The sequence below is a fragment of the Chrysemys picta genome, chromosome 8 (genome assembly GCF_011386835.1).
Source record: "Chrysemys picta bellii isolate R12L10 chromosome 8, ASM1138683v2, whole genome shotgun sequence".
Taxonomy (NCBI): Eukaryota; Metazoa; Chordata; order Testudines; family Emydidae; genus Chrysemys; species Chrysemys picta.
The window spans coordinates 99,871,631-99,892,868 of NC_088798.1; the positions used below are offsets into that span (position 1 = coordinate 99,871,631).

The window sequence follows — 21,238 nt, forward strand, 5'->3', positions numbered from 1 at the left end:
GTCATCCTAGTGTGTGGGTGATAGAAGTTGACGATGTATGTTGTTGGGAGTGTTTGAGTTGTGTTTGTTCAGAAGCTGCCAAGTAACAAGTAGTGCATTTTTCAGTGCTTATAAAGACAACTGTCAAGCTGACACCTCTGTTACATTTGGTTCTGGATGTCGTTTGGGAATACCAAGTAGGCAGTTTTGTTACTTTTCCAAATTAGAGGGGGAAGGAATCTAACCAATATTGAACTACAAAGTGAGCATCTGAACAGTGTTTACCTATGAACATAGTGTCCAGTGGAATAAGGAATGAAGGTTTCCTCTTTCTGGGAGATGAGAAACATGGGTAAATACGTGCGTTATTTCATGTATATTAAGTTACCAGCATGGCAATTCTCAACAAACAAACCAAACACTTGGTTCAGCATCTTTACCTTCCCCATCCCCTAAAATCCAGGCAAGTTTTTCCCTTTGTATTATGAGGTCATGTCTATAAAAGGTTAGCGTCATTCACCTTTCACTCCACATCTTTCATTTTACCCTTTATACGCCAGAACCTTCTTAAGTAGTATTTAGGCGCTGTTGCTGTTCTCAGCTTTTGCATGTGAGTCGAGATTCTGGGGCTTCTCCAAGACAAAAGCCAATTTCACTAATGAAACCAGAGAATAAACTAGAAAGCTGCTCCTATGCTCATGTCAGGGGAGGACTCCACATGCACCTTCAAATTCACAGTTATCCCCATTTGGTCTGTTCACTTTGTTTATTCTAACCAATGGCTTCACATCTTTCTCCATGCTGGCAGCTCATGCAAGCTGCTCCTATCTCCTTATGGTTGTCCAAAGTCAAGGTTCTAAACTAGAACCCAAAGAAAGGACCATTCTAAGTCTCTGTTAAAGAGAGAGCCTTCTCTAGTCATTTGCTGGGACATTTCCTTTCACTTGTGTTATCTCTGTTAGGCCACTGGTTGCTTTTCCTTGCCTCTGCTTATTTTTAGTGACCATTACTTTTGTCATTTTTATGCGGCTTTCATTTCTAATAAGCCACTATATGCATCGCAGCAATAGAACACACTTATCCAGCTTCTTCAAGGGCGTGACATCAGTGCCATTTTGAACTGGAGTCCGTTTCAACTCAGAATAAGCTTTAACGGCAATGCCTGCAGTGCTTTCACGGCTCACTCCCGTGAAAAGAAGCACATTGAATGTTGTATTCACATGCCATTGCAGTTACCCAAGTCAGACTAACTGCCAGCTTTTGAGGAATGCTTTAATTAATGAATTTGTTTATTCACAGACAGTAGTTTGCGTTCTTCTCTCTTATATATCACAAGCCAGACAGGTATGAGTCCTCCAAGTGAAAATATGATTCTTTGCATTCATGCACCATGACGAACCTTTAGCGTGTATAAAAACATTTCTGCATTTTAAGCATATGATGATGATGTCCCTGATCCTCAAGTCTGTTTGACCTGCACTCAAGTGCAAGTGTTATAGTGGTGTGGGACAATGGGCTCTTTACATCAGCAATGTGCTTCCGGATCTTGGGGTCAATCAGAGCAGCCTCAGTGTAACAAGATGCTTTGCTGAATACTTTTATCCCTCCTTATTTCCAGAAGCAAATCTCATTACACTGCAGGAGGTTTCAAATTCTAGCTCTCCTGCAGATTTCCTGCATTGCAGAGTGACTGCTATTGAATGACACTGAGTTTCTGTAAGGAACAGCAAGTGAAATTTTAAGGCTCCAGGATAGGAGATACACAGGGCCGGCTCTAGGCACCAGCAAAACAAGCTGGTGCTTGGGGCGGCACATTTTTAGGGGCGGCATTCTGGCGCGGGCCATGCCGCCCCTAAAAATGTGCCCTGGCCGCCCTAATTCACCTCCGCTGCTGCCGCTCGCGCGCCACTGCTCACCCTCCCTCCCAGGCTCTCAAACCCGGGAGGGAGGGGGAGATCCCGAGTGGCTGCGGCGTGCGAAACAGCTGATTCGCGCACCGCGGCCCCTCGGGATCTCCCCCTCCCTCACGGGTTTGAGAGCCTGGGAGGGAGGGGGAGCAGTGGCGCGCGAATCAGCTGTTTCGCGCGCCGCGGCCGCTCAGGATCTCCCCCTCCCTCCCGGGTTTGAGAACCTGGGAGGGAGGGGGAGATCCCGAGCGGCCGCAGCGCGCGCTGCTGCTCCCTCTCCCTCCCTCCCTCCTAGGCTTGAGAGCCTGGGGGGAGGAGGCAGGGCTGGGGATTTGGGGAAGGGGCGGAGTTGAGGCGGGGTCGGGGGTGGGGTAAGGAAAAAACGGGGGGAGGGGGGCAGCCAAAATTGTTTTCGCTTGGGGCGGCAAAAATCCTAGAGCCGGCCCTGGAGATACATTACTCATGTAAGCTTTTGTTTGTTTTTTCAAACCTCTTTCCAACTGAAGAACTTGCCAGTGTCACACATTCCAATTTTCTATATGTTGTAAATAACAATTGGGCCAGATCTTTAGCTGGCATAAAATGGTGTAGCTCCACTAAAGCCAGTTATATGTAGCTGACTGTTCTTTTCTGAAATACAGTTTGGAAACTGTCCTGGTTCTGTTATTCAGAGAGCACCTATCAAACCGCCTACTGATGTGTCCATTCTAAAGATTATTGCATTGTGACTATACGTTGGGGGCAGGATATGGTGACGCAGATAGCTAGAGATAGGGGATGCTGTGCAGAGGGGTCATGACAAGGGGGAAAATGTCATCGTAGATTTAAGGGATGGATGCAAACACTACAGGGTCATTTAGGCCATCATTCTGTGCAGCCACTTACAGAGGGGGAAAAGAGGTCGTGCTCTTGATATTAGGATAAAAAACCGGGACTGAATTTCCCCTAAAATAAACCCGCAAGCTAAGAAAATTTGTCAGTTGATTGCAATGACTTTTTTCTATTAAAAACATGAAAGCAGCTTGATGGATGAGCTATATATGTGAGAGGTGAAATATCTGTTAAACAATACAGGGTTTGTCATGGTTAATGTGCTGGGTTTTATTACTGCTGTTGGTCCTTTTAGAAAACATTTAAATATCTCTTTCCAGAAACAAATCCTCTTGGTTTGGAGCAATGTATAAAACACCTTTTTTTCATTAAAAGTTAGATATTTCTGGGGCTTGGAATGATTGCCTTGGCTCCATTTAATATTTAGACATCTAGCGTGAAATTCACCTAGCATTGTCAGGGCCACGGAAGGCACCCAATGCAGGACAACTGCTGCAGGTCTGGGCAGGTAGGTGAGATACCCTGCACAAAGTGCAGCTGGGCTCTGCACCAGCTCCAACAGCAATGAGAGTTAAGTTGCAGATGGGGCAAGGCCATTGGATCAATGATCCAGTGGCCACAATCCCCGGTGGAGGGAGTTTAAGGTTTGTGGCACCGATTCAAACACATATGCTGATGTGGAAGCCATGGAACCATGACCTAACACATGTTGACAGTTTGAATTCCTGAAACCAAGCACTCGTTTTCTTCTCCTGCCATTTACTTGGGCTTTGGGGGAGAGGGTAAATTTTCCCACTATTCAAGGTTTCTTTGAGGCATATCAACTAACTTAACGGAGAACACATGGTAAATGAATGAACTACCTGCTACACTCCCTGAAGTCTAATAACAAAAGGCTTAAAATCATAGTCAAGCTTCCACTGACAGATTAATAGAACGTAAGACCAGAAGGGACGATTATGATCTCGTCTGTAGTTCTGAATAACACAGACCATAGAATTTTAGCCAGTGATTCCTGCATTAAAAGCTATAACTTCTGGTTGACGTACAGTAATCTTTCAGAAAGTTATCTGATGTTGATTTAAAGACTTCAGGTAACAGAGAATCCACTGCATTCTGGGGTAGCTAATAGTCTGGTTTGCAAATGATCTTATTCTGCATAACACATACTAATGATTCTGTGCAGAGTTGGGAGGCCTTGCCTTTCCATATTTCAAACCAGTACGACAATCATGGATTCTGGATGAAGCAAAGAGCCCCGAACTTCTGAGGTTCTGTTTGGATCTGCCACTGGCACAGTGCAAACTGGGCTACTGCGTGTTTATTTTACTTTATTGTCCCATTTGTCCTAGGAGCAAAGCCATAATTTACTGTCAAATCAAAATGTGCATTGTTTGCATAGCATGAGCTTCCACTGAACTGAAAATGCATTGTTTCAATTACATTTCATCAATACATTTTGCAGACTCGTTTACAAGCTGGACAAGGATATGGAAATACACTTAATTGTATCCTTACCGTGTACAGAAATGAAAGTGTAAGTACCTTGGTTTGTCTATAACATACCAGAATAGAAAATGAAAAAGATATTAAAAGTGATTCCAAAACAGCATGCATTCAGTGCAATAGCATTCAAAGCCTTTATGTGAAGAACTGCAAGCATCTGTCCTTCTCCTCTGCCCCAGCCAACCCTGACCTATGAGAGAGACGACGACTCCTCAAGGAAGTGCCTAAGGATTTTGGGCCCCTTTGAGTGGGCAGGACACAGGCATGTATGACTTTTAATTTCCTTTTTATTTCTGGAAAACTGTTTTTCCCCCTCCCAGAATAAACCTGCTTGTGAGTGGAAGGGCAAATAACCTCTTCTGACACAGCTCCGACCTAGAGCCTAAACTTTGGAAGTGCAGAAGTGGATTGTGACTTTATGCCCAATCCTGCTCCTACTGACCTCACTCACAGAATTTCCCTGGACTTCGCTGGGAGCAGACTAAGATCCTTTCTTGTTACTCTTACTGAGAAACCCAAAATTGTTCCTAAGCCGAACTCTTGTCTACATGGGGAGCTAAAGCGCACCTGGGAGGGGTGAATTCTAATGCGCACCAACATGTTGCACACTCACTGGCCCTGACGTGCACTAAAAGTTCCCTAGTGCACATTGCAAACAATACTAAGTTAAATGCACAATAGGGAACTTTTAGTTTGCGCCAGTCAGGTCTACGTGGGCAAGTGAGTATGCAACACATTGGTGTGCATTAGAATTCACGGTGTGCCGTACTGCATCCTGTAGACAAGCCCTAAGGTGTGTCACCCTCTTGTTCAGATTCTGCATTGTTAGAACAGCCAGCCAGGCCTGTTGAAGGTAATTTGGGACCAAGCTCTGTGTTGACTTAGTCCCCATGTGACAACATGGAAGTGAATGGAATGGCCTGGGTGTAAATCAGTACAGAAACTGGCTCATAAGCATGACACAGATTTAGGTCTTATGACACTTATGGTCCGATCCTGCATTCCTTACTTGGGCAAACCTGCCATTAAACATTCAGCCAAATGATTATTAGAAACAAGGTTACCTTGGGTGTTACACTGCTGTACCTTCAGTGTGCTGTCTAATCCGCTTTAATGGGAGTTTTGCCTTAGTGAGGACTGAATAGTGTGGCAGGATATGGACTAGGATATGGGCAAGTTTTCCACCTGTATAATTTATGATAATAAATGCGGGGGGGGGGGGGGGGCAACCTAATGAAAGGTTGATAATGCTGAACTAACAGTGTACCACCATCTGCTTTCTGTGTACAGCATAGTTAACATATCATTATTCATGACTCTCTCTTTTCTTCTGTGCGTGGTTCAGCTTCCCATGTTCACCATTTTGCAAGCTGCAGTATCTCTTCCTTGAAGTTTGACAGGCACAATTCTCTGCTGGTGTCAGTCCATTGACTCCAATGGAGTGATGCCAGGAAAGAATTTGGCCCTAAATAGTTATAGTACTTTCCTATGTCTCCAGTTTTGCTGTATTAAGAATATTCCCTTATGCTGCATAATCTGTGAAAAGCACTGAAAGTAATTTCTCAGTGTCCTAAATTTGCTTCCATTTTCTAAGTGTATTGTTTCAACTACAATGTGCAACTGCTCTGCTCCAAGAAACATCTGTTATTCAGTTTTTGCATTTTTGGTCTGACATCCATCTTGGGTTTTAGCTAGCTAGCCTGACATGACATTAGTTAAAGAATTGTTGAGAACTTACTTAGGGCATTACATTTCACATCCAATTAGCTCTATGAAAGGATCAAAGAAAACATAGGTTAAAAAATGACAAGAGAAGTATTGAGTGATCAATTTCCCACACCATACAAAAGCAGACTTATAATTCCTGGGGAACTGAATTGAAGTGGAGATATGCAAAGTCAAGTATAGCAGGGTGTGTCCGGAATCCCAGGGGAGCCAGCTGAGGTCACTCACTTAAGGTGAACTGCAAAGAATGGGGCAGGCAATCCCCAAAGCTGGTGGATATTCCAATACTTAGATTTACCAAGCCAGCACAAAACAGCTTCTAATATACCTCACTGGTTACTCAGAAGTAAACACAGTTCCCTTAAAGTAACCCAGCCTCAGGCCTCCACCCAGACACCCAAGTCAAAAATGATGAAGATTACTGAAAATCATATTCATCATATAAAAGAAGTTCTACCAATCCCAAAGGAGTGGACACATTACCTTCCAGGTTAATGAATATTCCAGATCTTACCCGAGTACATGCTTACAGCCAATTCTTATTAACTAAACTAAAATGTATTTAGAAAGAAAAGAAGGGGAGTATAGGTTAAAAGATCAGTATACATACAGACATGAGTACAATCTTGAGCTTCAGATTCACAGCAGAGATGGTGAGCTTTGTAGATGCAAAGAGTTCTTTCATAAATAGTTCATAAGTAATAGTCCAATGTTTGTATTCAGGGTGGTCCAGTCAGCACTGGGATCTCAGTCCTTGTGGCTTAGGCTTCCCCTGCATGAAGCCTCAAGCAAATCTGAGATGACAGGATCAGGACCCAAGCCATTTTTTATTAAATTTCAGGCTCTCTTGTGATAGCTCAGAGTCCCTCAGGGAACACTAGACACTCGTTTCCTAAGTATCGCTGGTAATTATTCATACAGATCCAATTGCCTGTTTTTCCACCATTCGCAGACAATTTGCTATACATTTCAAAGAGATCATGCATGCGTCTGATGAAGTGGGTATTCACCCATGAAAACTTATCCTCCAATACATCTGTTAGTCTTTAAGGTGCCACAGGACACTTCGTTGCTTTTTACAGATCCAGACTAACACGGCCACCCCTGATACTTGACACCTATGTTTACAGTTCATTTAAATGTTAAGATGTCCTTTAAATCTCTGAATTAACAGAATACAGCATAGACAGGGACTGTTTGATTACATTGTTGACCTCTACCAATATATATGTAAATACACAAAAACACAAACATTATCTACCCATATGTTTTTAAGGGTTGAATTTGGGTTATTTAGCCTGCAGGATGCTTAACCATTTCTGGTCATGTGTCACACAGGGGCTATGGAATTCTAAGGTTTACTGTGAAGTGTGACCAACTAAGAAAAATAATCAAATTGATACATCTCCTTTAACTCTTGCTTTATTTCATGGTTAGGTTGTTGGATTCTTTAAAGGAATGTCTTTCCCATTGGCCAGCATTGCTGTCTACAGCTCGGTGACATTTGGTGTCTTCAGCAATACTCAAAGGTTTATTAGCCAGCAGCGCTATGGAGATTCTAACCATGCCCCGGCACTCTCGGACTTGATTGTTGCCAGCATGGTAGCAGGGGTTGTCTCGGTAGGAATTGGTGGGCCTGTGGACCTGATAAAGATAAGACTACAGATGCAGACACAGACATTTTTTAAAGGTAAGAAGGCAAGGGTTGTTTTTCAGCCTTTTCTGCATACTCAGATTAATTGAATCTGTGATTCAAGGCTGGATTCTCCACCGTCTTGCATCCATTGTGCTTATTGACACTTACGCAAACACACTATCAATTAGAATTCTCCAATCCCCCAGAGCCTGATCAAAAGGCCATTGGAACCAATAAAAGACTCCCATTGACTTCAGTGGGATCTGGATCAGGCCCTTACACCAATGGATGCGTTCTACAACTACTTTGCACCAGCATAACTGACTATGCCAGATGCAAGGCAACAGAGAATCCGGGCCATGGTCCCTAAATTAAATTGTATGCCATAAGATTCTCATAAACTGCAATGAATCCAGAAAGATTTTAATTTGCAGCAGTTGCACCAGCCAGGCCTTGAAAGAGAGGTGATCAGCCACATATTAGATAGTGCACTAAAGGCACAGTCATCCAAGACACAGGGTAACCTTTGTTTTCAGTAATACACCTCTACCCCGATTTAACGCTGTCCTCGGGAGCCAAAAAATCTTACCGTGTTATATCGAACTTGCTTTGATCCACCGGAGCGCTGCTTTACCGTGTTATATCCGAATTCGTGTTATATCAGGTTGCGTTATATCGGGGTAGAGGTGTAGTCTGATTTTTTTGTTTGTTTGTGGAGCAAGTGACAATCTTATGTAGCAGTCTTTACTCAAGCTTCAATTGCAATTTTGCCTGAATAAGCACTGATGATGGACTACAGTATTTGACTCATGATGGTAGTATCCTCCTACCATTTATCATTAAGATCCACACTGTTGAGAGTGATTATATTTTTTCCCTATAGATTTGCTACACAAGCACGCATTGTATAATGCAACTGAGACTGCAAGATGGAGTCTAGTTTATGGGCATTTTCATCCTTTGTTCCATAGGCAAAAACTGCCTCTGATGTCCTTAGGAGTTCTAGGGACAGAAAGCAAGAGAATATTCAAACCCTTTGTGTTCATATAACTCCCATTAATGTTAAGAAGAGCAACTAAGCTTATCAAGTGGGTTAAAAAAACTCTCCATTTTCAAGCACATTATTTAGAATCTAGGCTACAGGAAAACAGAACACTCAGGGTAAAATAATTCTCTAATTCAGTTCTGTCACTAGGTCAGTGCTGTATGCTAGGTCAATACAAAGTATCTCCAGAGCATGCCACCCACTCAGTTATTTAGTTCACATTTAGTGCAGTTCAAGGTGGGATTTTTGGAAGTGCTCCTTGTTGGCCTAAGTCTGCTCCCATTGAAGTCACTGATAAATTGACGTCAATAGGAGTAGAGTTGGCCCAAAGCTGAGCACTCATAAAGATGACACACACAATCTGCAAAGGAGACAAACATGTGAAATTGGGAGGCATTGCATCTGACTGTTAAAAATAAAGTCCTAGTGAATTATCTCCACAGAAACCCCTTTTACATTAAAAGTTTGGACAGGAACTAACTGCATTTTTAACAAATTTAGTTTGTCCTTTGTCCATTTTCACCACTCCACCTCTCTCAGGAAAGTTTACTACTGCCTGGGACTGTAGGAAAGCAGCTTTCCTGGAGACAAACTAGATGCATGGTTTAGGGTTTGACATCTCAGTTCAATGCTAGGGGCCTGAATTTCCTGTCTGTTGGACCCAATGGGTGTTACACCCACCCTGCAGAGGAAGGACTGCGCCTCAGAACATCCCGCATCTGCAGCAAATGATGCTATTGTCCTGGCAATGAGCATTTTAAAACCAGTCCAACACACTTCCAATCAAATCAGTCAGGAGCTGTTTTCTTAAGTCAGATTCCTGCAGCAGTTAAGTACAATCCCTCACAAACACCAACAAAGATCTATGAGAAACAAGGAGGGTGAGGGAGTATCTTTGATTAAACCGACTTCTGTTGGTAGGAGATATAACCGATATTACCTCACCCACCTTGTCTCGCTGATATCCTGGGACCAACTCCGCTACAACAAGATTTTTGCAGTCCCTCGGTTTTACATCCTTTTTTTTTTTAAGTGGGTATGGCTGTGATCCAGTGGAATATTTTTAACCACTGCTGAATTTAATGATGCTCCACTTTTCTGTGCATGGCAGAGAACTTCTCTTACAGAAGTCCAATGGGGAATCAAAACCAAATGAACTCGTATTTGCTGAATCCTGCAGCTTGCCAAGAATATCAGTGACACAATTTTTCCTGTGTGAGGGAGGTGGCGAGACTAAATTTGCTTGCTGCCCTAAGGGACTGATCAACCTAGACTCTTTTTTTCTTCAGATTGTAGTTGTTAGTAATTCTAGCACTATTCCCACTCCTTTGGCTTCACCCTGTTTTATTTCAAGGCAGGACACTCTTTGAAACCTTGGACCTATTTGATCCCTCTGCCCATAGACTATTTACTCAGTCCCATGGCATTCTACAAAATATACATTACACAAAGTTTTCACAAGCAAAACCTTGTGCCAGTCGATCATGATGAACATAAAATATTGATGCTGAGCTTATCTGTAAACAGACTTCTCTATCTGGGGGGAAAAAGCAAATTCTTCCACTTGCCCATCAGTGGAGTACAGCCACATGGCATATTTTTGCCTGCCATCCCTCCCCAATATGGAACAAAGTCCCAGTCCCTCCTCCCCTCAGCTCTTTATATATAGAAACTTTTTTGGTTCTCAAAACCAAAAGCGGTGATAATGATGTGTCTGGTCCTGAAAAGCTGCCATGTGCAACCTGCCACAGGCCTAAGCATTTCTGGTTATACATGATTCATAAATATGATTCCCACCTCTTTTCATTCCTTCAACAGTCAGAAGCTTTCCATCACTGCAGGCAGTTGCAAGATTTTTTTTAGGTTTATAGGGAATGTCCTGATGATGTTTTTTTATGAGAAATAAAATCATTATAGAAATACACTTCTTAAGGGCCTGATCTGAAGTCCATTGGAGGCTTTCCATTGACTTCAATGCTGCCAAAATTCTGAATTATTTAACTTTTCCTACTTCCCATAATTAATTGTTCTATACCAGGATAATACAATTGCTACGGTTGGTGTTCCATTCTCACCATAGGAATTGTAATAGCTCTATTAATTCGGCCTTTGGTCCTTAGGAATCATAGTGCCAATGACTGTGCAAGTCCCATTGTGTGGGGGGTGTTTGACTCTCTCATTGTATTATTTTTACATTACTGTTCTGAAAAAGCTATATTCCAAACCCTTATGCATCACAGAGAGCGAAGGCATGCTTTAAGAATGGTGAGACCATATGTCTAATCCAGTTAATACCTTCCAGCACAGAGGTGCTGAGATCTGTCATTGCTGCGAAATTACAAAGATATCAGAAATGATGAAACAACAGATAACTGGGTATTAAAGCCATGACAACTTGACTCATTTCTAAAAATCTTGGACCAGATTCTGTCTGTTTCCAGGATGGTTCAGTTGGCATGTGAGGCATTGCAAATACATGATTGCTGAGATTTGGGAAGGCAAATACAAAGGACACTGGGTTATTTTCTTGAATTGTTTCTATTTATGCTGGGGAGAGCAGGCAAAACTGTGATAGAAACTTGGGAAGCTTAATTATAAGGGTTGTCGACACACAGAGAGAAGCAGTGACTAGGTCTCTTTGAAGACTTACTTCCATATTTAGAGGGTAGCTGGTGTTGGAAGGGAAGCAGAATTGTGGTTTTTGTTAGATCATAGTTTTGAGTGTGTTCCAGCAGTGTATAGAACAGGCACCCAGGAGCAAAACATTTGCTGTACTGTGTGTCCCCAGATAAAGGAGCTAAGTGTTTCCTAACAAGATACATGTTTCACTGGGGCTAAAGAGGTTTAAAAGATGCTCCTGGTTAGGGACGAGTCAACTGTTTCTCATAAAAATGAGCATGGTCTGAACACCCAAAGAGAGAGCCCTACACCTTGACCCCAAATTGTGTGAGTGACATAGGAGGAGGAGGGAGAGCAGAGGAGAGAGAAATATATAAAAAACACAGAAACAGTTTGTTCCTTTTTTTCTTTTCTTTTCTTGTTTTTCCCAGTGCAAGTAAATAAAGGTTTCAAAGTCAATGACTAAGGGCTGTGGAGAGGGGTATGAGAGTTCTGGACGGATGAGTTAGGACAAATAAATAAGTACTCCATCCTTGTAGTGGTGTTTAAATAACAAAACAAAAAACAGTGGTGTTTTTCTGTAACTACCCCCGCTCTAGCAAATCGCAGAGGAATGGGCCAGAGAGGAGGCTGTGACTGAGGAGTAGAGAAAATGCCGTGCCCTTTAACTTGGGAATAACTAGGGCAAGATATCACGTGGGTACTTTGCATCCGACACAAGTGTTATATATAAAAGGAAACCTATTGCTATGGCCAGGAGATTGCTGTGTTAGGGAGGTGGCGTTTTGTCAGCAGGGGTGGGCAAACCTCAAAGATACAGGGTTCAGCGACTGTAAGTCCTGCAACTTTTTGAGCACCAAAAATAAGCTGTATGGGTCAGAGACTGTTTTGTTCTATATTTGTACAGCATATGGCACAATGGGGTCCTGCTCCATGACTGGGGCGCCTCGGCATTACCAAAATACAAATGATGATAAAAACAAAATGGAGAAAAGACCAAGGTGCTGTTGAAAACTGAATATTCTTTCCATGAGTCCATCAGTGACTCTGGCTATCTGTGGTAGTTAAAATATTTACAGTCTAACTATTAATTAATATAATCCACGACCATGGCTTTGATGTTCATCATAGTATGTGTTGCTATGAATGACAGTATAATGGCAAATGCCCATGGTAACCTAGGTGATATTATCTCTATTGTTGAGGCATGGAAAACTTAGAAACGCAGTTCTGATGTTTTTCCTGGTAAGGTCAACAATGTGGAAATTTTGGGTTTCAGGCCCGCGGTTGTTTTAGAGATTAGGTTAGATTAGGTTAGTCATCTCTCAAAGATATGGTGGAACTGTATAATATTGGAATATGTTTGCTGAGGCAAGCAGTTGAGGCAAATGACCAATGGGCTATCTTAGTGAACTAGGTGTTCTAAAGGGCAAGTTTGAATTTACATCAGGAATCTGATTTCAGGCTTCAGGTTCTCGTATGAAGGTAACTGTTGGTCAAAATGGCTTTATGCCTTTGAGTATATGGAATCACTGAAACACTGTTTTAATTCTAAGACCCAGAACTCTCTTTAAGCAGCTTCCTGAAGTTAAATTTGGCTAGCACTGAATTCAGACTCTGAAAGTCCAAGTGTCAGCCAAAAGGAGCCCTCCTTCCTCTGGATCTGAAACAATTGCACCTAGACTCTTGAGCCAACTCCCCTGCTGGTGTAAATCAGTATAGCTTCATTGCATTACTTTCTGGGCGTCGCAGGGTGATTTTGACAAGCAAGAAGCAGTTCAGAGAAGAGCTACTTAAATAAGTAGGGATTTGATACCCTATAACTGTCTAAGGGTATAAACACTGGGCACTTGAGACCATTCCTAGTCTTCATGAGATGAAATTCAGAAGGGGAAAAGTTGAGCTGGTATCAGGCAAAGCATCCTGGCAAGAAGATGCACTAGGTGGTGGAATTGTCTCCCATACAATGCTGGCATGAGACATAAATCACTTTTTCTGGAACATAGTGCTGCCATCATTTCAATCACTTCAACAGATGGTTAAAGGCCATTCATTTGGGACATTTAATACTAGCCTGGACAAAATACTAATATAACACATGCTTTATGGCATATTGCTGACAAGCAGGAGGTGGGCTGGGTGAGACCACAGGTCTTTTCTGTCTTGTATTCCTGTGATTGTCTATTTTTTAACTCAAGGCAGGTGTTCAGCTGTATCACTTCAGTCAGCTGCCTGATTGAGTCAGCATTAACAAATGATGCTCTTTAGAAGGTGGGCTTCTTCTATGTAGTTCCCCAGTGTGGCTGAGTTAATCAGCAGTAACATGGCACTCTAAAAATTGTAATTGATTTTCTAGAACCTTCAGCTCTTATAGGAACAGCACCCAAAATACTGGCTTTTAATTCACTCTGTTGTGATCTCTCTCTCTCTCTCTCTCTCTCTCTTTTTCAACTTGTTGAATTTTGCTCCAGACCAGAGGCCACTGGTAATGGGCTAAGAGATAGACCACGACTGACCTACTGTATAAAATGCAAAGAAAAGGGTCCCAAATAGACACGTGAAGAATAGGCAATAGTTTTGCCTTCTTGCTGAGCCTATAGGAATACTTGAAAAAAAGCCCACAACCAGCAATGTATTGTCTCCTGACTCTAATTACGTGGACACAACTTTTCTTTGCAAACATTCAGGTTCAGATGTACTAGAAGACTGATTCAGCTAATCTCTCATAGTGAATGTCCAATGTCTGATCTCTCTGATCCAAGTGTATATCTGGAGTATCTACAATAACATCAGTGACTCTGTTGCTCAATTACACCAGTGTATCAGAGATCAGAATTTGGCCTAATATATTTATTGTAATGAAGAGCTATTTGGAATCATCATTAATGCTGACAGCTGAGACAGAAAATAAAAGTGTAGTTTGAGCTCCTGGAAAGCTGTCGTGTCTGACAATGATTTTGATTGTAAGTAGTGAGTTCTGAACTCAAAGGCCAAATATTAGTGTCCTACTAAAATTCTTATCATTAGCCGCTAGTACTCCTTTAATATAAGTTTTTCAGTCTCTCTCTTTGATATGTGTATATATATATATTTCATTAGGATGTGTGACAGAGAGAGAGAGAGTATATCTGTAGCTATACAGTAGAACTTCAGAATTATGAACACCAGAGTTATAAACTGGCTAGTCAAGCACACACTTCATTTGGAACCGGAAGTACGCAAACAGGCAGCAGCAGAGACCAAAAAAATAAAAATAAAAAGCACAGTACAGTACTGTGTTAAATGTAAACTACTAAAAAAAATAAGGGGAAAAAAAAGATTTGACAAGGTAAGTAAACTGTTTCTGTGCTTGCTTCATTTAAATTAAGATGGTTAAAAGCAGCATTTTTCTTCTGCATTGTAAAGTTTCAAAGCTGTAGTAAGTCAACGTTCCATTGTGAACTTTTGAAAAAGCAGCAATAACATTTTGTTCAGAGTTAGGGACAACCTCCATTCCCGAGATGTTCGTAACTCTGAGGTGCTACTGAATCTCACTGAAATACATATACAGACCAAAGAGATACTGTGAAGACTTTAAGGGGAATGATAAACATTCTAATAGAATTCCAATATTTGACATATATGTACCTGATAGATGATAGATGCATATATAACTTTATATCACTGCCTATAGAATTGATTTCTAGTGTTTATCCACAAAAGGTTTGCACATAAGAGAGATCTGGTATCCTGCCAACATCTGTTTATTATACACAAGTGGAATGAATGGTGACATTAAAAATATTTTTCAAAAATAGTTGCCCAGGTAGCTGTAGCAATAAACTTCCAAGTGAATACATTTTCTACCAGATGGAAATGACACCCAAGGCAGGACATCCACAGGCAGGCACAAGTTAGCCTAGGCCAGCATCATAATGATCCCATTTCTTTGGGTAGAGATTCAATGAGATTTATATTGCTGATCTCCAATACAGAACAGATTTCTGATTTGGAGGAAAAAATACTTAATAAAAAAAACACACACAAAGGAGGGCAAAGCACTCTGAATCTTAGGGTTTTCTGGCTTTTGTCAGCTTCTTTAATAACTATCCTGTTATTAAAATATTAAGGGGGCTTTGGGTATTTAATTAGCAATACTATAGAAACCACAAGAAGTTTACATATTTGCTTTAATTTAAAAAATGGGTAACATTTTCAAAAGTGCCCAAGTCACTTTGGTGTCAAAATTGCCTATGTCTCATAGCCAGATTTAGGTGCCTAAAGATGTCAGTAGGTGCCAAGTGGGGTTGAAGTCAATGGTACCCAGGTACCTAACATGCTTAGGCATTTTAAAAAATCCTACTAGATGCCTGTCTGGATCTTTAGGTGTCTAAATACATTTGAAATCTGGCCCTGAATACCTAAGTCTCTTTTGAACACAGGACTTAAGTTCCTAAGTCAATTAAGCACTTTTGAAAATTTTACCCACTGGTTGTTTTCACATTTCAACTTAAATAATAAAGAGGAAAAGACTTCAAGGGATTAATTTTAAAAGGAGCAACTACATAAGGGAAGTTAAACAAACTAAAATGTGAGAATGCCCAAAGTATGTATAGTTAAAATTATTTGTATCTGTTTTTGCAGCAAACATAAACTTAAAGCACAGGGCAATTGGGTTTCCCGCATACAGAGGCCCAATTCACTGTGTTAGTTCAATCCTTCGGCAGGAGGGCTTAGCTGGAATGTACCGAGGTGCCGGAGCAATGCTTCTGAGGGATGTTCCTGGGTATTGCCTATACTTCATCCCTTATACAGTTCTCTGTGGCTGGATTACTCCCGAGGGATGCATATCTCCTAGTCCCTCTTCTGTGTGGATGGCAGGAGGTATAGCAGGTATGGACATTTTTGTTTCACAAGGTTGGGAAACAAATGAATATGAAGCTTAGTCTAAACTTCAGACACTTTATAGCAGTCGTATTAGTTGGAGCCTAGCCGTACCCAAAACCAGTGAAAAGCAGGACAGCCAAAGCACTTATTTTATTGGCCCAGTAAGATTTCTTTATTGTGTTTAGTCTTTGTGCATGAGGCACAATATATGTACCTATACACTGGATATTCTTCTGCAACAATCAATCTGAATCATAAAATGTCCGTGTTTTAAGGCCTCATTTTCCTCCCATTTACATGGCTGTAAATCAGGTCTAGTGTTGTTGAAGTCAATGGAATTACCCTTTAATGTTTTACTTTTGATGCAGTGACTTATGAACTAAGGATGAAATCGTGGCCCCTTTCTAGTCAACTGGAATATTGCCTTTGGCTTCAATGGGGCCAGGATTTCACAAGATTTCTGTGTACAGTGGGACTGCTCATGTGAGCAAAGTTAAGCACCTGTATAACTACTTGCAAGATTGGGGCCTCAGGTTTTTATTTTCTTCTCACTAAGGGCCTGATCCAAAGCCCAGTGAAATAACTGGAAAGACTCCCAGGGAGGCCAGTGGGCTTTGCATCAACCCTAAGCCTGTGTAATTAGTATCAGCGTCAGTGGACTGCAGTTCACTCTTGCCTTTCAGCTTTCTGAGTGGCCCATAAGCCTGGAAGGCACTATATTACCCTGTATGTACCTCGTAAGGATAAACATGCATCCACAGCAGGAGAAGCCGCAAAACCAAGAGAGTCATCGTTAATCTTGTCTCAGTGCTGGAGGCTGAAGCCTGCTTTCTCTGTTTATACTGGCCCTTACCACTTTTATATATGCATTTAGATCTACAAAATTGCCCTTAAACTAGCTAATGATTTATTTACAATTCCTAAATCTCTGGATCCCAAATGAAGACAGTTACTTATTAGCCTGGGTAATGATTACAACACACTGGCTCTGTTTCACTTGCAGACAAACAGAGCACTGGTTGATTTGAACAAATTCTCTAGTATGTCAGGACATTGGCACAGCTCTAGGCACGTTCTGTCCGTCCATCTCCCCCATACAACCCAATCACACAGTCACTGTCTGGCATGAACGACCACAGGTTTCATTATAATACCGAATCAATATGCATGAGACTTTCTTAAACCATTAAATCTCTCAACATGGAAACATCACATTCCAAAGGCAATAAGGGAGCAAATAGAGGACTAGGTTTTCTATACGTGAGCAAGATCCTGAGTAACTGGAAGACCTCAGTCATAAGCGACGTAAGCCCCATTGAGCTTTGCAACCAGGAAAAACATCCCATCCGATTGCGGAGTAATCAACAGGATTCAGATTCAGTCCATCCCCATGTGATTAAAACAGTACCTCATCCACACATACCTTCTTAACCCGATGCCCTCTTTTTCAATATACCCCCAGGATTCCAGTTATTTTTAAATTGCTTCTGTTAGCAACATACTGGAAATTGTAGTTTTGTAGCTTGTGGAGCCTGGGAAGTTTTGGGGTTGGGAGAAGGGGGGGGGGGGGAGAGCCTTTCTTCACAAACTTGAATTAAGTGATACTTTCTCAAGTCTTAGTCCTGGGCACTGCAGCAGTAGCTACACACACAGGGGTACTTCTGATCTGCCTGTAGTTGGTTACCTACCTTGTTCCTTACCTGTGCTACACTGACAACCAGTTCCTCAAACAGTTTGTCTGGAAATGTGGTACATTACCCCCAGAAATGCCATGTTGATGCCAGAAATGCTACTTTACACTATCATTCCAGTGTATTCATCCTTTCTGGAAGTGCCACCAACTGGATGCACTAGCTGAGTGGTGAATTAGTGGGGGTAGCAGGCTGGGGTTAAAGAAGGGTGTGTATAGGCATGCACTAGCAGTGAGTATATTATTACCCACGTATCTCCAGTCATAATCACCGCAGCACAGTTGTACCACATCAGTATACGGAAGGAATGATCTTTTCCTTATTTCTAGGAGCAATTTCCTGGGGGACTGCTACTCCGATGGATGTTGTGAAAAGTCGACTTCAAGCTGATGGGGTTTATTTAAACAAATACAAAGGAATCATTGATTGTATCTCCCAGAGCTACCATAGTGAGGGCTTAAAAGTAAGTGGTATTGCGAGGAAAAAAATTGCTACTAGGCATTAATTTTAAGTGAAAAATGTAATGGCTGTTATTATCCAAACTGAGGGTAGATAATAAATAATTAAAAGCAGTACAATTAATTATAAGTCATAATAATGATGACAATAAATATGTCCTAAAGAATCAAAGAGTTTAAATGCTATAAGGTCGGGTTCTGCTACCCATTTTGAGTAGTACTTTACTCCATGGGAAGCACCGTTGAAATAAAAAAGTTTAATTGAGACTAGAGTGCTGTCCATCATGAGGTTAAATGCTGGCTCCATTAAAGTCAATGGGGACATTACCATTGACGTCACTAGGACCAGGATTCATTATGTATTTTTCGTCATTCTTGGATAAGATTTGATAGGTCTGTTTCTCTGGTGCCCTTTAGCACCTACAGTCGTTTCACACAAGGACAAAGTGGGTGTAAAAAGCTGTTAAATCGGAAGGGCAGAGAACGAAGCCCAATGGGTTTATTGTATTATACACAGACGATGCCTGAACATTGCGTCATTGTCTCTGACACTTGAATGCCAGGTGCATCTTAAGCCTTCACCAAAACACTATATAGCTCATAGCTAAAGAGTGCTAAATTCCAAGTTCTGAGAGGAAAAATAACCAATTATAAAAAGAAAAATAACTGGCAAATTTGCAGTTGTGACCTGTTAAATATTTGGCATCTTTTTTGCACGTGCCAGTAGGTCAGATCAACAGCCACAGAAGCTCATAGTCTGATCCTTTTCCCAGATGAGGGCTGTTTCCATCTTTTATTCTCACTCATATGACACAGGGGAGTATGGGGCATGGACAAATATACAGCAAGTAACCATATAAAACAATGATTGGATATTCACAGGAATGAGGGCTGCAGGAGATCAACATTTTGTCTTTCTGATCATACCCCAACTACCTACAATGGCCAAATTTCAATGTACAGAGTCTGCAGCCAGTCATGGTTGTGCTGCTCGGAAAGGGAATCTGCGGGTCTTGAATACAAGGACAGTTTCATAAGGAAAACCTATTTTCGTCAGTTTCCTATTGGGTGAAACCAAAGTAATGGAGCATTGCTGGGAGATGTTGAACCCTGATTTGGATGTTTATATTCGGCAGGGCCAACGAGAAGGGAGGGGGAAATTACCGGGGCCCGGCAGTCCGGAAGGGAGCCCGGGGCCCGGCTTCCCCCCCCTCTCGTCGGCCCTGTTTAGCCGGTCTGCCCTTGCTGGGGGGCCCGAAACATTTTTTTCACCGGGGCCCGAACCCACTCTCGGCGGCCCTGATATTAGGAGAGAGAGAAACAGGGTTGTTAAAGCCCTAAGTAACCTCAGAGTGTACAAAAAAGAATTGTGGCCCCTTTGCCCACTCAGTATTGTGTGTGTTCATTCTGAATAGAAGAAGATCAAGTCCTAAGGCCTTTCTCTGTAAATCTCAGTTGATGTTTACCTTTGTCCTTGAATGTGACTTTTACAAAATGCGGACAAAGAGTTATACCTTTGTCATAAAAATTCCATCATCTCTAAAAAACAAAACACACAACTCTCCCGTCCCATATTACAAACTCCACCATGTTTAGATGCTCTATCGTACATTTCAGTGGCATAATGGACTGGGGCGTAGGTGGTCAGGCCTAGCGGTTACAGCTGGGCTCAGGTCTGCCCACCATGGGCGGTAGCTGCCAGGCAGGAGCTGGGGGAATTGCAAGAGCCAGGTTCTGTAAACAAGAGTCAGGCTGGGATTGAAGACCGAAGATCAGAAGCAGTCCCAGGCTAGAATTGAGAGGCAGGAGTCAGGGTCAGGCTGGAATCGAAGACCAAAAATTAGGAGATCAAGCAAAGTCTGGTGTGGCAGCAGGACAAAGTCTATGTGCTTGCCCAGACAACTTCCTGGGGCAACCCCTGAAGCTAAACAGGGCACTTGGCCACTCAGAGGGCCACAGAGTACCGTCACTCTGGGTCTCTTGGGCAGTACATCCTGCAGTGCCTACTCTGCATATTGCTCTCTGGGTGTATCATTGCTTGCCCTCCTGGTGGCACTGTAGGACTATCAGTGGTTCTGAGTTTTGTAAAGCTGTGTTCTATTCCCTGGGTTCTACCTTATTATTTGATTAGCAAATTTCTGAATTTCAAAGAAAATGCTAGATAGCTATTTTAAATTATAGACTTCCTAGTACTGGACTACAATCAGGCAAAAAGCCTTTTTCCCTTTGTAAGGACTGAAGGATTTTTTTAATGCATTTATTTTGTAGCCAGTATCAGGCGGAGTGCCCTAGTGGTCTGTTCTGAGGCCAGTTTTGTTCATCATCTTCATTAAGGATCTGGATGATGGGATGGATTGCACCCTCAGCAAGTTTGCAGATGACACTAAGCTGGGGGAAGAGGTAGACACGCTGGAGGGTAGGGATAAGGTCCAGAGTGACCTAGACAAATTGGAGGATTGGGCTAAAAGAAATCTGGTTCAACAAGGACAAGTGCAGAGTCCTGCACTTAGGATGGAAGAATCCCATGCACTGTTACAGGCTGGGGACCGACTGCTAAGTGGCAGTTCTGCAGAAAAGGACCTGGAGATTATAGTGGACGAGAAGCTGGATATGAGTCAACAGTGTGCCCTTGTTGCCAAGGAGGCTAACGGCATATTGGGCAGCATAATAGGAGCATTGCCAGCAGATCGAGGGAAGTGATTATTCCCCTCTATTTGGCACTGGTGAAGCCACATCTGGAGTATTGCGTCCAGTTTTGGGCCCCCCCACTACAGAAAGGATGTGGACAAATTGGAGAGAGTCCAGTGGAGGGCAATGAAAATGATTAGGGGGCTGGAGCACATGACTTATGAGGAGAGGCTGAGGGAACTGGGCTTATTTAGTCTGCAGAAGAGAAAAGTGAGGGGAGATTAGATAGCAGCCTTCAACTACTTGAAGGAGGGGTCCAAAGAAGATGGAGTTTGTCTGTTCTCAGT

General features: G+C 42.2%; 1 protein-coding gene across 11 annotated transcripts in view; it reads left to right on the plus strand.

Annotated features, from left to right (window-relative positions):
• SLC25A48 (solute carrier family 25 member 48) overlaps positions 1–21,238 on the plus strand; it is a 55,291-nt gene that overhangs the window by 11,535 nt on the left and 22,518 nt on the right. For 7 of the 11 annotated variants that reach the window (XR_010589906.1, XR_006174570.2, XM_042850894.2 and 4 more), the window contains 5 exons: positions 4,183–4,254; positions 4,403–4,489; positions 7,386–7,638; positions 15,872–16,120; positions 18,135–18,268. Coding sequence is in view for 9 of the 11 variants with exons in the window: in XM_042850894.2 (XP_042706828.2) it covers positions 4,183–4,254; positions 4,403–4,489; positions 7,386–7,638; positions 15,872–16,120; positions 18,135–18,268 (795 nt within the window). In the remaining 2 variants the exon portion in view is untranslated. Of the gene's footprint in view, positions 1–4,182; positions 4,490–7,385; positions 7,639–15,871; positions 16,121–18,134; positions 18,269–21,238 lie in introns of all 11 variants that reach the window. The other 4 variants (XM_008166423.4, XM_042850896.2, XM_065555035.1 and 1 more) reach the window with 2 other exon arrangements.